Genomic DNA, 16,287 nt, shown 5'->3' with positions numbered 1-16,287 from the left:
AATGTAGCTCTGATCACGACAGGGAGGAAGACTGGTGGAGTTGAACTGCTGGCTCCCACGTCACCCGCGTGCAGAGCTCAGGCTGGTGGCTGGGCAGGACATGGTGGCTATGACAGCAAGGAAGACAAGCTCAGGAAGGTTAGAGGAAGGACAGTCTAGCGTCAGTCAGGGCAGGGGACCCGGGGAGGGCAGATGGCTCTGAGGTGGACACTCCCCGTTCAATCAGACAAACGCAGCAGGGGAGAAAGTTGTAAGACCCTGAAGCAAAGTCCGACTCACGGAAACCCCATGTGTGTCAGCATACAACTGTGCTCCACAGGGTTTTCGGGGGCTGAATTTTCCGAAGCAGACCACCAGAACTTTCTTCCGAGGTGCTTCTGGGTGGACCTGAACCTCCAACTTTTGGTTAGTAGCTGCGTATGTTAAACGTTGGCACCCCCTGGGGACACCCTGATCCTCAAAGGAGGTGGGAGAAAGGGCACCAGCATGAGGAGCAGTGTGTGCTGGTTGGGGAGGGGGTCGCCCAGCCAACAGCACAGCAGCAAGGTGTGGGGGAGGAGGATCGTTTTGGGGCCTAAAGCAACATGCGTGGATGATACAGGAATGAACTGCAACCCCTTCCTGTCTCTGCTTCCCATCGGGGAAAATGAAACTCAGACTGAAAAATGGAGGATAAACTGCAGACTGCCAAGGTGGTCAGTGGGCAGGAGCCCCCGGGGACCCTCACTTCCATTATGCAGGGGCAGGGAGGGGCCCCAACGGGCTTCCGAGAGGGAAGGAAGGACCAGAGACTTGGCCAGGAGGAGGGCCGGCAAAGGTGACAATTGCTAGCTCCCAGGGCACTGGCTTGGGGACCTGACATCAGCTTGGAGCAGGTTCCCGAGTGGGTGTGGGGGTCTGGCCTCAGTCCTATCACTTTTCTGTCCTTAATAAAAGCTCCTGTCTCTGTGGCCTCCATCACTGCCAGGCGCCCGGCCGCCGCTGATTACACCAATTCAAAACCTCCCTGCGTTACTGTTCAGCCAAATAATAGATTGGCCTAAAAAATAAACAACAACACCCGTGAGGAATGTGCTCCTTAGAATAATCAACTATACGAGACCAAACGGGCAACACTTGCCCAAAAGCAAAGATGAGAAGGCAGGAGGGGCAGGGAAACTGGAAGGATGGAAAATGGGGAGAGTGCTGACACATTGCGGGGATTATAACCAATGTCATGGAACAATCTGTGGATAAATTGTTGAACGGGAACTATTTGCTGTGTAAACTTTCACCTAAAATCCGATTAAATAAACAAAAACCCTCACTAAGTCCCTGAAGATGATCCTAATTTCACAGATGGGGAAACAGAGTCCGAGAAGCGAATATTTGCCAATGCGTTTGGTGGGATGGCCGAGCTAGCATTTGAATCTGGGTCTGCAGGCTCAGGGCTGTTGTTTCCATTTGGCCGTGCTCCCCCCTAATGAACTGAGCAACCTTGATGCAGATATATGGGTACAACTCTAACATGTCAGATGTCACAAAACCCAGGAAGACTGGTGTCTAGACTGGCTACAAAGAGACCTTGCCAGGCTGGGCACAATCTCAAGAGGAGGGTGCCTTCCACTTGGTACTGAACAGCCAGCCGCCCAGGGCTGGCCGGGAGACTCTCAGCCCTGCAGAAAATAGCCTGACTTAAGGGCTTGAGTCAACAGTAATTTAATAAAAGCCCACTTTCTTCTGTGTCCAAAACAAAACAAACAAAAAAGCATTTGCTGTTGAGCTGACTCTGACTCATGGTGACGCCATCTGCGCAGAATACAACTGTGCTCCATAGGGTTTTCAATGGCTCATTTTTCAGAATGTAGATCTCCAGGCCTTTTTTTCTAAGGAGACTCTGGGTGGATTCGAACCAACAACCTTTTGGTTAGCAGCCGAGTCTTTCACCATTTGGGCCACCCAGGGACTCCCTCTTCTGTCCAGTAACCTCATAATCAGCACACACCCCGCAGCCGTCACCTGTCTTTCTGGGACATGTAAATATCGTGCACTTATTGGGAGACATGAAGCCACACCATCAGTGGGACCAAAGACTGAGGGCCAGTCACTCGCTGTCCCTCAGGACCTTCCCATCGTCCTGGGATGACAGGGGACAGAAAGGGCCTGACCATGGTGGGGGCTGGGCTCGGGGAGCCCTGTGTCCAGCCCAGTATGAGAGATCTGTTCCCGGGGGATCCGAATCCCAGAACACTTTCGCTGCAGGGTTTCGTGACCACTGGAGACATCAGCCAGGTCTGTGCTGCCCACTGCTCAGTTCACTGACCACTCGGCTGCTGGGGTTGCTGCTCGGACGTGGGAACTGGGAAGGGTCTAGGTCACCCGTGCACATCTGTCATGCACCTCCCCCAGCTGGCTGCTTCTCGACGGGGGAACATTTAAATTTTGAACAGAAAAGGCTAGATAGATGTATTCTGCCAAGGTGGTGTCTCAGGTTATCATCATTTCTCCCAACTTACACAGAAAGAAGCACTGAAAACCCAACCCCTTCCTACACTGCGCCCCCTCCCAGCTCCTCCAGCCTTAGCCTTAGTAACGTTTTAAAAGAAAAATGAGAGCAATGCCAGCCAGGTGAAGACTCCTAGTTTGACATGGAAATACAAATAGATGAGTCTCTAGTCACCTTTATTTTAAAAGAAAACCCTTGCAGCCCGTGACCCCCTTTCCTCTGTTGCCAAAACTGGGGTTCGAGACAGCAGGCTGCCTCCTGGAGCAGATCAACGTTGCTTAAAACACAGGGGGGCACAGCAACACCCCCTTCCTGGAGGGAAAAAACCAACCTAGCACTCACGTTGCAGAAGGTTAAGTGAAAAAAGAAGTCATTTGGGAAAATATTATATTATAAACACATATAATAATATGTACACACTCATATACATCCCAAAGAAGCCGTACAAGAATTCTTTTTTTTTTTTTTTTTTTTGTCCAACAGAAGTCTTCGCTATGATAAAGCATTCCTATAGTGGGAATTAGCTACAATGAAATAATTTAAGAATTTCAATTATACTATATCTGCGTTCACTACGTGAAGTCTACGCTGAAGGCTGGGTGGAGGTGAACATGTAGCTGGGTTAGAACAGTAAAGCACGCTTTAAAAATAGGCCATGACTTTTTTTTTTTCCCTGTTCACATTTAAAATAACTACACAGTGATGAAACACAGAATTAAAAAAATGAATGGCGCGATTATGGAATTTTTGTTGCAATTCTCAGATGTGTGGCCCCTGCACCTGATATTCTTGGATACTGGTGAGTTCCAATAAGTTTAATTAAAAAAACCGAAAAACCAAAGCTGTTGCCACTGAGTCGATTCTGACTCATAGCGACCCTGCAGGACAGTAAAACTGCCCCCGAGGGTTTCCAAGGCTGTAATCTTATGGAAGCAGACTGCCATGTCTTTCTCCCGCGGAGTGGCTGGTGGGTTCGAGCTGCAGACCTTTTTGGTTAGCAGCCGAGTGCTAAACCACTGTGCCACCAGGGCTCCTGACTGAGTTTAATAGAGATTAGAAATTTCCACGAAACACTTAGCCACATATAAACTCTGTGTAAAGCTTTATTTTATTTCCACCTATTTTAATTTTAATTTTTTTTTCAAAAGTGAAAGAAGAGGAAAAACTCTTACAAAATAGAAGGTTTCATGTATCAGAGCAAGGGGCTTTTCCGGTGGTGGCTGGGTGGATGGTACTGTTTTCCTACAATGTGGTCTTACAGTGTGACAAAGCCTCTTCCTGTCATAGTGTCAGAGGGCTCCAGCCAATGTCGCCCCTTCTTCTTTGTAACCTACGGTATCATGATTTGGTTTGCTCTGTCTGACCATCACATTGAAGCAGCCCAATACCACCACAACGGAAAATCTGGTGACCTACTAGAATGAAGAGCTTGGCCACCAAGTCAAAGTCTTAAGGATGCTTGTGAGCCACAGAACAGTCGGCAGCTGGTCACGACCCGCCTTTCCAAAGCACCCAGGTCTGGGATTCAGAAATCATCGTCTTGCCGTAGCCTCTTCCTCTTGGTTAGCAAAAGTGGTATCTGATCTAAATCACACTTCTGCCAGTGAGAAATCACATGCCTCTCCCCCTTCATAAGATGCGTCATTGTCTTTTTTCTTTCTCGATTTTAATAAGCAAATTGTACCACCATCTTATTCTGATATGTTCCCTTTCAAAAGCTGTATATCACATTAATGGAAGTGTTTACTGCTGGGAATATTTTCCATGTACAATGATCTGTGACCCTCTTATCTCAACTAGTTGCACATTATTAGTTCACATCCAGTTCAATTTATAAATTAACAGAGATGCCATTTGTCTGTACAAAAATCGATGCATATTTATGAATGTCTTTTATTCAAATAGATTTTCACACATCTCATCTAAAAGACAGAATATAGAAAGCTGTGTAAGTCGGGCAACGCAGCGCTGGAGTGACTGAGCCCAACACATTCACCTTGGCGCAAGGACATAAACTCTCTGTCACGCCAGGGAAAAAAATAGCCTTTTATGTATTTATTTAGCTTACTAAATGTACTCGAAGTGTTATGATTGGCTGGGTTCATTCTTTCCTTCCAAATTTCAGAGTCGCCCCTATTTATTTTCCCCTTTTTGTTTCTACACCAAGGAGACCGCTTTCAAATAATCCTCAGCATCTGATTTCCTCTCTTTGGACTGAAAAATTAAACAGATACTAAATTATGACAGTGAATTTAGAAAGGAGGGCTCCAAGGGCTCGAAAGAACATGTCGGGATAATATGATGCTTCTAAGAATATTGCAATCACATTCTGGCAATCACTGGAGCATGCCGCGTAACTACCTCCTCGGCTAATATGCTTTCTTCTGGGTGATGACTAATCATGTTCTATTAAACAGCGGTAATGCTGGAAGAACTCAACTATACGAGTGTAATGAAGCCAGTACTCTCCCCGGACAGATTAGCTACAACTGATTTGACACACACCATCATAGGGGCTTCAAACCTGACAAACTCTGTGCTTGCTTCTGATTTATGCCGTCAAGCTCCTGGAGAAGGGATGAAATCCAAGCGTTCCATTTGGTAGAGGTGGAATGTACTGATGTGCTTAACTGCCAGTCAAGGAAAGTTACCCCTTCTCCTGGCTCCTCGCCTCCCCTCCCGCTCTCGTACCCGTCCCCGCGCTGCCCGCTGCGCGGTGTCTGCTGGCCACAGGGACGCGTGTCCCGCGGCGGAGTCGTGTGCTATCATCAAAGGACCAAGGCTGGCGGGCGTCTCCTGCTTGTCACTCAGGAGGTGGTAGGAAAAGGAATCGGTTCTGCAGCCTCCTGCCTCCTCTTCACCTCCTCAGGACGGTCCAAGTTTTGTGATTTCAGGGGGTGGGGTGGGCGACGGGGAGGTGACCACCAGGAGGAGGGCGGGGACGTGGGAGGACTCACGTGCGGTCACTTCCAGGAGAGGTGGTGCGGCCAGGCTGTGCGGTGGCAGGTGTCGGCAGGTTCAAGCGACCCTTCAGATAATGGTAGGCATCCTTCCGCTGCTGTTGTTCCGGTTGTTGTTCTTCCTGGACAGGTTGGGGGTGGCCATGAGGACGAAGCGCTCGTCGGGACAGCCGTACTGCAACAGCACATCAATGCACTCCTGGCTGGAGGCCTGCCGGGCGTAGGCCAGCGCCGTGTTCCCATGGGCATCCCGGGCCATGACGTCCACGCCATACTGCAGGCAACAGAGTCCACGTTAGTGTCCCTGCTCCAGGGGAGGAAAGGGGAGAATGGAGGTGACAGAGAGGGAGGCAATGGAGAGGGAGGTGATGGACAGGGAGGTAAGGAGAGAGGGAGGTGAGGGAGAGGGAGAGGGAGGTGAGGAGAGGGAGGTGAAGGAGAGGGAAGTGAGGAGAGAGGGAGTTGAGGAGAGAGGGAGGTGAGGGAGGGGGAGGTGAGGGAGAGGGAGGTGAGGGAGAGGGAGGTGAGGAGAGGGAGGTGAGGAGAGAGGGAGGTGAGGAGGGGGGGAGGTGAGGAGGCGGGGAGAGGGAGGTGAGGAGAGAGGGAGGTGAGGGAGAGGGAAGTGAGGAGGAGGGGAGAGGGAGGTGAGGGAGAGAGAGAGGTGAGGAGAGAGGGAGGTGAGGAGAGAGGGAGGTGAGGAGTGAAGGAGGTGAGGGAGAGGGAGGTGAAGGAGGAGGTGAGGGAGAGGAGAGGGAGGAGGTGGTGGAGAGGGGCAAGTGAAGTGTTCTCTCACCCCCTGCACACAGCTTGTATGTGGATATGGACCTAGGACCATACTACAGGTGAACTGGGTGGGGAGGTGGGACTCTCAACAGTTGGTGGCACATTCTCTTAAGAGAAGAATGTGCTTCTCATAACTGAAAGCAGATCCTTTGTGCAATATGAACGGAACAAAGAGAACTTTAGTTGGGCTATTTCAATTCTGACTAATTGCAAAAGCAAAAATTAATCTCTTCTTGATCTCAGAGACAATTCATTCTTGTAGGAAATCTGTGAAGCATATAAGAGCACAAGAAAATAAAAATCACCCAGCATCTTGCTACTCAGAGAAAACCTTGTCTATCTTTTAGTGTATTTCCTTCTGATGCTATTCTTTGAATCTCAATGTGTATGTGCAGAATTGAGACAAAGCTATACAAATAATCTGTCCTGCTTTCTCCCACTGAACTCTGCGCGAGGAGCACTTTCTCACATCATTACAGAGTACTCGAAAGCATGACACCAATAGCCGTCAAACATTCACTGTATGAACAGTTACTCCATCCTCCATTGTTGGACATCTCATTTGTTTACAAATTGTCACTGGTACAAATAAGGCTGTGACGTGGGTGATCACATCAAATCTGCCTCAGAATCTTTGATTGCTGGGGGCATGATTACAAGTGGAATTACTAGGTTAAGGAACACAACATCCCTAAACCTCTTGCTCTTGAAAAAAGGCAGATTAGCTTCCGCTCCCGCCCACCCACCTGAGCATGCTGTTGGGAGTGTCATCGGCACGGCGCATTAACAGGGAGGAAAATCTGGGCCAATCGGAGAGGAAAAGATGGCATGCCGTTACCACCTAATTTGCATGAGATCACATGTATTAGCAAGTAAAAGTGACGCTGAAACTTTGAGTGGTTTTGATACAGTATCTGTGCATCTAACTCTCCCTACCGTCCCTCAGAAAAGTCAGATTAAAACTATACACAGAGGGGAGGGGGGTGAATAGGTGGGGCACGGGCATTTTCAGGGCAGTGAAATGACCCTGCATGCACCCTGCTGTAATGGGGGACACGTGACATGATGTATCTGTCAAAACCCACAGGACAGTACACCAGAGTGAACTCCAACATAAACTAGGGACTTCAGTTAAGAACACTGTGTCTCTATCGGTTCATTGGCTGTAAGACACGTAGCACAGGAATGCAAGGTGTTAATTTACGAGACACTGTGTGCAGGGGGAGAGGGGGCTGTGGCAACGCTCTGTACTTTCTGCCCCATTTTTATGCAAACCTAAAACTGCTCTAAAAAATATAAAGTACATTAAAAAAAAAACCACCTAAAAACCAAAAACCCAAACGAAAACACAGATAGAAACTTGCACCCCTCTTCTGCTGCTGGGGGACAGACCCCATCTCCTGCCTGGGGACGGGGACAGGAGAGCCCCTAGCAGTGGTGGCCCAGCCCGAGGCCCCCCCACCTAGGGACGTCTTAGCAGGCAGCTTTCTCTGCACCCTGATGGGGTCCCCTGAGGCTGATGTCCCCAAAGGGGTCCCACCTGCCACTGTGTGGGCATGTGGGCTTCTCCCATGCCACTCGTGGCCGGCCAGGGCAGGTCTCTTTTCTACTCATTTAAGCTTCAAGACAAATGCTTCCAAATGAATTAAATTGTTTTTCCTCTCAGTATAATCAGAATAGTCCAGAAGAAGCCTTCTGCAAATTCCCGCCACAACAAATCTCAAAGTTCAGGACCCAGTATTTTGTGTCAAGAGGATAAAGCCTCAAAGGTATGACAGTGGGAAAACCATGTTCAGTTTGTGTCCCCAACTGCCACCAAAAAAAGAAGATAGGAGTTTTCCGTAAAACCAAAAAGAGGGACACTGTCAACCATGCTTGACCTGAAAAAATGGGTCATCAAAAAGAGGAAACATCCATCAACTCTTAGTCAACAGTTGTACAAAGAGGAGAGTGTCCACTGACTTCGTTTCTTCTTTGGTATCAGTCCTTGGACAGGTGCCCCCGCGTTTTCAGCCCTTACACGGGGGAGGCCAAAAGGCATCCATATTTAAATCCTAACCTCCCTATTGCAGTTAATTCTGATCTTCAGATTAGTAGCAAGAGCCTTTGTGCTGGTTAATTGTATGTGTCCACGTGGCCAGGCTATGATGGCAGCTGTGTGGTCAAAGGCTAGTCTAGACGTTGGCTGAAGGTCATTACACGTGATTAACGTTTACATCAGCTGATGCTGAGCAAAGCCGACTACCCTCCATTGTGGGTGGGCCTTGCCCAATCAGTTGAAGGCCTTTAGAGCAAAAAGGGGCTTTCCTGAGGGAGAAGGAATCTGCCTCGAGACCCTCACACAGACATCCAGCTGAAGTTTCCAGCCAGCCACATGACATGTGGATTTTGGATACAAGACTTCGGGAGTTTCCAGTCCACCTCCTGATGTACAGATTTTAGAGTTGCCAGCCCCACAATTGTGTGAGCCAATTCCAAAAAATAAATCTTTCTGTATCGTACTGGTTCTGTTTCTCTGGAGAATCCTAAGACAGCCTTCTACCAAACAGATGCTGCAGAAGCAGAACGACTGGAGAACACCACAAGGACATGGTTCTCCTCGGCTAGGTGGGGGCCCGGGTGGGAGGCCAGAGAGAGGCCCAGATGAGAGGGTCAAAGGCGAGACCCGGGGGAGGCCACCTACCCAGATGAGGAGCTGCACCAGAACCACGTTGCCCTTCCGGCAGGCCAGGTGCAGGGCCGTGCGGCCGTCTCCCTCGCCACACGTCTCGTTCACCTCGTCCCGGGAGCCGTGCGCCAGCAGCAGGATGACCATCCTCAGGTCCTCGTCGGCGGTGGCCCGCAGCAGGTGCTGGCCCAGGGACAGCTCTGAGCATGGCAGTGGGGCCAGGAAGAGCTTCTGCTCATACTTGGCCCGGATCCACCGCTCCTTCTCCTCCCTGTGGAGACAAAAGATAGGCTTGTTTACAAAGGGCAGAGGACTGAAGGCGTGGGGACACCCAGGGGACCACCTGGGGGACGGTTAGCACCACCCGGGAACTGTTGGAAATGCCGGCCCTCGGGCCCAGCCCAGCCCCCGATTCAGAGTCTGGGGGCGGCCACGGGCCCTGCAGGCGATTCTGGTGCGGCTGAGGCCTGAGAACCACTGAGCCGAGGCCCGTGGCCTGGAACGCTCACTTGATTTCGCTCAGCTTTTAACATAGAAGTGTCCTGGGAGAACCACCCTAGTGGTGGGAGCCAGCATGCTCGGACTTGGCAGGCTGTGAGATCAGCTTTACCATTGCAGCAAAAATTGTGAAAGCTGGGGTTAAGGACACTTGGCCCGAGTCCAGGTGGAAGGCGGCAGGAGAGCTGGGGAGCTCGCCCCCTTGGGTGTGACTGTAGTGCTTTTAGTTCATGTCTGAGTGGGTGCATGCATGTGCATCTCGTGGGTGCATGCATCTGCATGTGTGCACGTGTGTACGTGAGTGGGCGTGTGCGCATGCCTGCATGCAGGTGTGTGCGCGTGTGCGTGTGTGTGTGTGTGTGTGTGTGCGTGTGTGTATGTGTGTGTGTAATTCCTCAGGGTCTCTAAACACTTGCAGTTGAAGTATATCACCCAGATATGAAAGGGTCGACTCCCACGGGCAGGCTTAGAAAGAGATACAGACTGAGCTCAACACTATGAGTGATTCTGTAATGTTTCTGGATACCTGAGAAAGGCTGCAGCAGAGGTGGTAAAGTGCCACCAACCCCTTATGTGACCAAGATTGGCTGGGTTTTCTGAGGGACATGTTCCAGGACCGAGCCTAGGAGATAAGGCAGCACCCTGAGGCCAGAGCTGAGCTAGGGCTAGAGGAGGGGGCTGGCTGGGGGGCCACCCCATGATGGTACAGCCTGGCTGAGGGAGAGCATCCTGGGCCCGGTGAGTGTGATAATGGGACCCTCTTCCACCCTGGGGTCTGAAAGCAATGGGGACACTGATCAGGGAGGACGGAGAGAAAAGAAGAAGGTGGGATGGGAAGAGAAGCAGAAGAAAGGGGGAAAGAAAAAGAGAAAGAAAGGGAGAGAGAGAGGAAGAAGAAAGAGAGAAAGCGAGAGAGAGAAAGGACAGAAAGAAAAGGAGGGAGGGAGGGAGAAGCGGGCAGCAGCACATGTTCCTACTGGCTGAAAGGTGGGGTTGCTGTCTGGTTCCACACTTGGAGCTTTGTGGATACTTGTGACAGACTTTCGTTTTAGTTTCTCAGAGAAGGATGGATGCAAGAGACATTAAAAACAGCTCAGCAACCCTCAACTGTCTGCAGCATCATGGCAAATAAAAAGGAAAAAAAAAAATCAAAAGACCAGAAATGAGATTTTACAAGTGGCTCTTCAGACTGGCGAGCCCTGGAGCCGTGTCCTGCTCACCGCGCTGCACCCTTAGGCCTGGGCAGACGCTCTGCGGAGGGCGGTGGAAAAAGAAAGCAAAGTAACCTAAATCACACACTGATTCACAACTGTCCCCTCCCCAAATCCAGCATTTTCTCCAGGGGAATCATCAGCGCACACAGCTGCAAAGCACACAGAAATCGCTTAGGGCCTCAGCGATATTCTAGAAAGGAAACTCATTTCCCACAACATTTTTCCTTCTGAAGCACAGAAAAAAAAAAGGCCTTGTTGACACCTTTTCCCCATGTTGACACTGCCCCTGGTAATCCAGTGTCGGGTTGGCCCTAATCTGTTTTTAAATACTTAGGCAAACAAAGTCTTCCAGGAGTAAATCTGGATTAGCTTTGCATCACTTCCTGGTACGTGTGAGTGACCCCAGAGTGACCCCCGACTCTTTTCATTCAAGACTTCCAGGACAAACACTTGGCTACAGCTGAGAATGAACACACCGGCTCCCCAAACGCGATGCGCAGGGGGTCCTCACCCTCACACGTGCATCCCCGCTTCTGCAAAAACGCAAACAAAAAAAGCACCAGCAACGTCACAGAATACTGGTTAAGAAAAAAAAAAAAAAAGCATTTCTGATGTTATCTAAAAACATTCTTTAAAATGTACTGGATTCAAAACTTGTGAATGCATTTCAAAATCAAAAGAGAAGGAGCAAAACTTGAATTATAGGAAAAAGGACGATAGTGGAGGATGCATATGGCTTTTTAAGTGCCAATGTTCTAACTCTCATTTTTGGGTAGGCATTCAAGTCACAACTATTTTACTCTGTCCGGTCGATTTTAATAGTCATCGTGAAATCATCTAACGATAAAGCAGGGAACTTTACAGTAGTAACTAGTGTCCTAATTGCACTAATGAAATTGTCTTCTGAATATTCAAACACCCCAAAGAATGAACAGGAGCCCACACCTTCTAATTCCTTTCCTGCAGTCAGTCTGTACACAGGGAGCGCGGCGGGGACGTTCTGCCCTGGAATCTGGGCACCCCACAAACGAGCTCATCCGAGCAGACAGAACCCTACACGTGGCTAAGAATCACGCTGAAGTGGCTCTTTGGTTTTAAAAACTGGTGCTGTTCGTAAGGCATCATAAAGGTGGGCCCAGGTTTTGCCGGGCTGAAAGCGTGTATCACATTTGGAGCCTTCTATGAGAGAAAGATTCTAAGGTTATGTACATGAGATTAGGGACGAGGGACTGGGCTTCACAGCTGATCTACCTCTGATACATTAGTTGTCTCGGGGTGACTACTGTTCATGAAGGTCTTTAAAACCTGTAAGGGAGCCCTGGTGGCGCAATGGTGAAGTGCTCGGCTGCTAGCCAAAAGGTTGGTAGTTCGAACCCACCAGCTGCTCCGTGGCAGAAAGGTGTGGCAGTCTGCTTCCGTAAAGATTTACAGCCTTGGAAACCCTACGGGGCAGTTCTACTCTGTCCTATGGCTCACTATGAGTTGCAATCAACTTGAAAGCAATGAGTTTGGTTTTGGGTTTTTGAAACCTCTAACAACATGAATGCAGAAAACAGGCTTTATCTCCCTAACCATCACCAAGGAACACCGTAAACAGAGTAGCAGAGTTTCCTGGACTTTGACTTCTTGGGGGTGTCTGCTTTCCCCTCCCCCCACATCCACCTGGCCCCACACACTGCCCACAGAGGACGCCCCGCAGGCCTGTTCAATTCGCCGCTTCTGTCTTCTCACAGAACCAGAGCTCGTGGCCAAAACTTCTGCGCTGCTTGAAAGCAAGCCTTTCCCGCCCATTTCTGGGTCCTTCAGGAATGCAACGTTTCACTGTCCGTTTTCAGAAACCAGGAGGTGGCCGGAAAGCAAAGTACAGTCACTGAGTTTCTGTTCTGTGTCAGGCATCATTCTCTTTAACAGCTCAAGTCCAACTAGTACAAAAAGAGGCCTCAGACAAGGGCATCTGGGTTTTTTGGGTGCAAATTCAGAACCCTCACTCCTGTCCGTGCATTTGTTACATGTGTTGTTAGATGCCGTCGAGTCGGTTCCAACTCACAGCGACCCCACATACTACAGAACGACAGACTGCCCGATCCTGCTCTGTCCTCACAGCTGCTGCTATGTTTGAGCCTGTGGTTGCAGCCACTGTGTTGAGCCATCTCGTTGAGGGTCTTCCTTTTTTTCGCTGACCCTCTACTTTAACGAGTAAATTATTATATACTAACATAATATTATCATGCTGTTATAATAACTTATAGCCAAAGCCTGTGGTCCTTGCCCACCCTGACAAACCAGGGGTGGAGATCAGCTCTATGTACTTTCTAAAGTGGCCCAGGGAGGGGACAGGAAGTGCCCTGGTCAGTGTGGGCTAAAGGCTGCCCACTTTCTGGTATTAGAGAGACGTGGGTAGGCACGCTGCCCTGTTCCTCTTCGTGGTGTGGATGTCGACGAGTCCAGTAACTGCCAGGATCCTTGTCTCCTCTCTGCTCATGGTAACAGCTACTGGGCAGGGTGGCTTTAGGATTTGCGAGTACGTGTTTAGGTAACGGCCACAGTGGTCACTCTGCAAACGGCAGCTGTCTGCGTTAGCTGGACTGGGGAAAGTGACGTCTCTAACAGTCAATGACACTGTCAAGCACAGCAAAGCCCATGGGTGGGGAAGTGTGACACCTGGTGGCACAGGTTGGGAGGGGGGCTGCCAAAACGCCTGCTGCACGGCTTCCATTTCTGAATTCTAGCCGTCTGCAGATACGAGCGTCCTCTGACTCCGTGTGCTCAGCATGGTGGGGCGGGGGGCCCTTGGCCAGGGGTCCTGGCAGTCACCCCCTGAGAGTGAGAGGTGCCCGGTACTGGGGGGGGGAGCTCGACTGGTTTAAACGACCCCGGGTCTTGGGGGGCACTTGGGCCCAGTCTGCCCCCAGTCCTGAGATGTCCAGAGGCTAGGAGGGGGCACTGGGACCCAGTCTGCCCCTCAGCCCTGAGACGCCCAGAGGCTGGGGGTGGGGGACACTGGGACCCAGCCTGCCCCTTGGCCCTAAGATGTCTAGAGGCTGGGGTGGGGGGTGGGGCACTGAGGCCCAGCCTGCCTCTCAGCCCTGAGATGTCCAGAGGTTGGGGCGGGGGGGCACTGGGGCCCAGCCTGCCTCTCAGCCCTGAGATGTCCAGAGGTTGGGGTGGGGGGGCACTGGGGCCCAGCTTGCCTCTCAGCCCTGAGATGTCCAGAGGTTGGGGCGGGGGGGCGGGGCACTGGGGCCCAGCCTGCCTCTCAGCTCTAAGATGTCCAGAGGTTGGGGCAGGAGGGGCACTGGGGCCCAGTCTGCCCCTCAGCCCTGAGACGTCCAGAAGCTTTTCTGGACAACCACATGGCTCCATCATTTTCATCTGGTTTCCGGGTGAACGGTTAACACATGCAAGTCAGAAATTCTGAAATCACTTCTTTCTTACAAGAAGATTCTGTCTAACACCCTCCTCTTCAGAAATCGCAAACCCTCTGACTGTTACCCTGATGGCCCAATCCTCCTCTGGGATCCCGGCCTGGCTTGGCCGGGCCTTCACTCCCCCCAAGGAAGGCCAGTTCAAGAGCAGCGTTGCCAGCAGTAGATCACTTCCTCTCGTTCCAATCCCCCGGAGGACCACCGCTCACATCCTCTGTTAGCTAATGAGCTAAAAAATGAATTATTGGAGCGGCCGGCTGTCAGCAAAAAGCAGGGGCCCCGCTCCTCATTCCAGCCAGGTGCTGACATACCTTTAAATAAATCAACCGCACGGGAGAGAAAATGAGGGAAGGGGAGAGCCGTCAGGCGCGAGACAGTGAACCAATCCCCCCAAATAAAAGGGAAAGCTACAGTGGAAGCCGTACTGATAAATATTTTCTTCTCTTCGTGTCTAAAAGGAAACCCCTTTGGGAGGCGCCCCTGCCCCTCCTGCTGAGGCACCTGCAGGGCCCAGCAAGTACTGGGGGCACAAGACCATGGGGTCAGAGAGCAACTGGGGCCCGGGTGGCAGGAGCCGAGGCTCAGCTGGGTCGCCTGGAGCTTGCCGGGCTTGGAGATGGACGTCCAAGGTGGCAGCCCCTGACCTTGAGCGCTGGTGACGCGGCGAGGCTCTGCGTGCCCACCCCAAGGCGCCTTCCTCTGACACTCCCCTGAAACTGCAGATTTAGTGCCTGCCAACACAGAAACCACTGCAGGTACAGTTAATATCAGGCGATCACCGAGGACGGTCCTGCTGATGAGCGCAATCTCCAAGTGATGGGAGCGCTCACCTACTGTGACTGTGTCCGGGGTGACGGTGACAGTCACTGGCTTTCCTGACAATCCTCGGTAACATGGGGCTCCTGGGACGCACGAGGTGGGGGATGACGCTCACGTGTGATGGTGGAGTCCCGCCCTGTTTTGAGGAATCATGGCGGGAAGGGAAGGCATCAGGAAAAGCTGGGTCAGCTGTAGCCCAAACTTCAAAACAGGAAACAAAGAGTGGGATTCTCGACCCCACCCAGCAGCTCCTTGGGAGAAAGACCTGGTGATCTGCTCGTCACCGGGTGCTGTCGGTTCCAACTCATAGTGACCCTATGTACCACAGAACGAAACACTTTCCCGTCCTGCACCATCCTCACGATTGTTGTTATGCCTGAGCCCACTGTTGCAGCCACTGTGTCAATCCATCTCGTTGAGGGTCTTCTTTTTTGCTGACCCTCTACTTTACCAAGCATGATGTCCTCCTCTAGGGCCTGGACCCTCCTGATAACATGTCCAAAGTACATGAGACGAAGTCTCATCATCCTCTATGGGGCAGTTCTACTCTGTCACATGGGTTGCTATGAGTTGCAATGGACTTGATGGCACCCAACAACAAGAACAAGGACTGGCAAATCCTTTTCGTCAGTGAAGAACAAACTGCAGAACAAGTCTCTCAAAGGTCCTCCAGGAAGCTTGGGGAGCTCGGCGGAGAGTCCCGCCCAGGCGCGGGTCACCTTCCTGAGAAACGCCACTGTGGTGTGACGCTCTTTGCTGTGTCTTCACGTGTGGAAGGCTGCAAGAGCAGATGCTCTGAGCTGCTGCCAGCTCGACTGGGTCTGGCAGGAGCCAGCTTGACTGGGTCTGGGAGAGAGGGTGCAGAGAGCTGCCAGGGGCAAGGAGGTTAATGGGTTGGATTCCCAGAAAAGAAACTTTGAAACAAATAACCACAAGGCTTCTAACTGGCTTTAAGCACTGTTGTGTGGTGGGCCAGGGCACAGACCATTAGGATTACAGACACCCTGAGCATGGGATAAGATGCCCCACTGGTCCCTGGGGCCCATCACTGTGATAGGACCTGATGATATTTGTGGCTGTTTGGGAGTGTTGTGGCTATTTGGGGAGTGTTGTAGATATTTGGGGGGTGTTGTAGATATTTGAGAGTATTACACCTATTTGGAGAGTGGTGTGGGTATTCTGGGGTGTCACAGATATTTGGAGGGTGTTGTGGATATTTGGGGGTTGTGTGGCTATTTTGGGGTGGTATGGATATTTTGAGGGTGGTGTGGATATTTTGGGGTGGTATAGATTTTCAGGGTGGTACAGATATTTTGGGGTGGTGTGTAGCACTGTTCCTTGATGTTTCTGTCTCCAGCTTGCAAATCCCCACAAATGACTCCTTCACTTACTGCTTTTATAAACACCGTGCAACAACTACCTCTCCCCAAAGCCC

At 50.9% G+C, this 16,287-nt stretch overlaps 1 protein-coding gene across 2 annotated transcripts in view; it reads right to left on the bottom strand.

Moving 5' to 3' along the window:
- Positions 1-3,575: 3,575 nt before the first annotated feature.
- AGAP1 (ArfGAP with GTPase domain, ankyrin repeat and PH domain 1) overlaps positions 3,576-16,287 on the bottom strand; it is a 360,673-nt gene continuing 347,961 nt past the window's right edge. The window contains exons 9-10 of one of the 2 annotated variants that reach the window (XM_004386488.3): positions 8,912-9,167; positions 3,576-5,719 (exon numbers count right to left, since the gene is read on the bottom strand). In XM_004386488.3, the coding sequence (XP_004386545.2) occupies positions 5,516-5,719; positions 8,912-9,167 (460 nt within the window). In that variant the 3' untranslated portion in view covers positions 3,576-5,515. The remainder of the gene's footprint in view (positions 5,720-8,911; positions 9,168-16,287) is intronic. The other variant, XM_023740860.1, reaches the window with a different exon arrangement.

This window comes from Trichechus manatus, unplaced genomic scaffold (genome assembly GCF_000243295.1).
Source record: "Trichechus manatus latirostris isolate Lorelei unplaced genomic scaffold, TriManLat1.0 scaffold00165, whole genome shotgun sequence".
Classification (NCBI taxonomy): Eukaryota; Metazoa; Chordata; class Mammalia; order Sirenia; family Trichechidae; genus Trichechus; species Trichechus manatus.
This window is presented reverse-complemented; position numbering and strand designations above follow the sequence as displayed.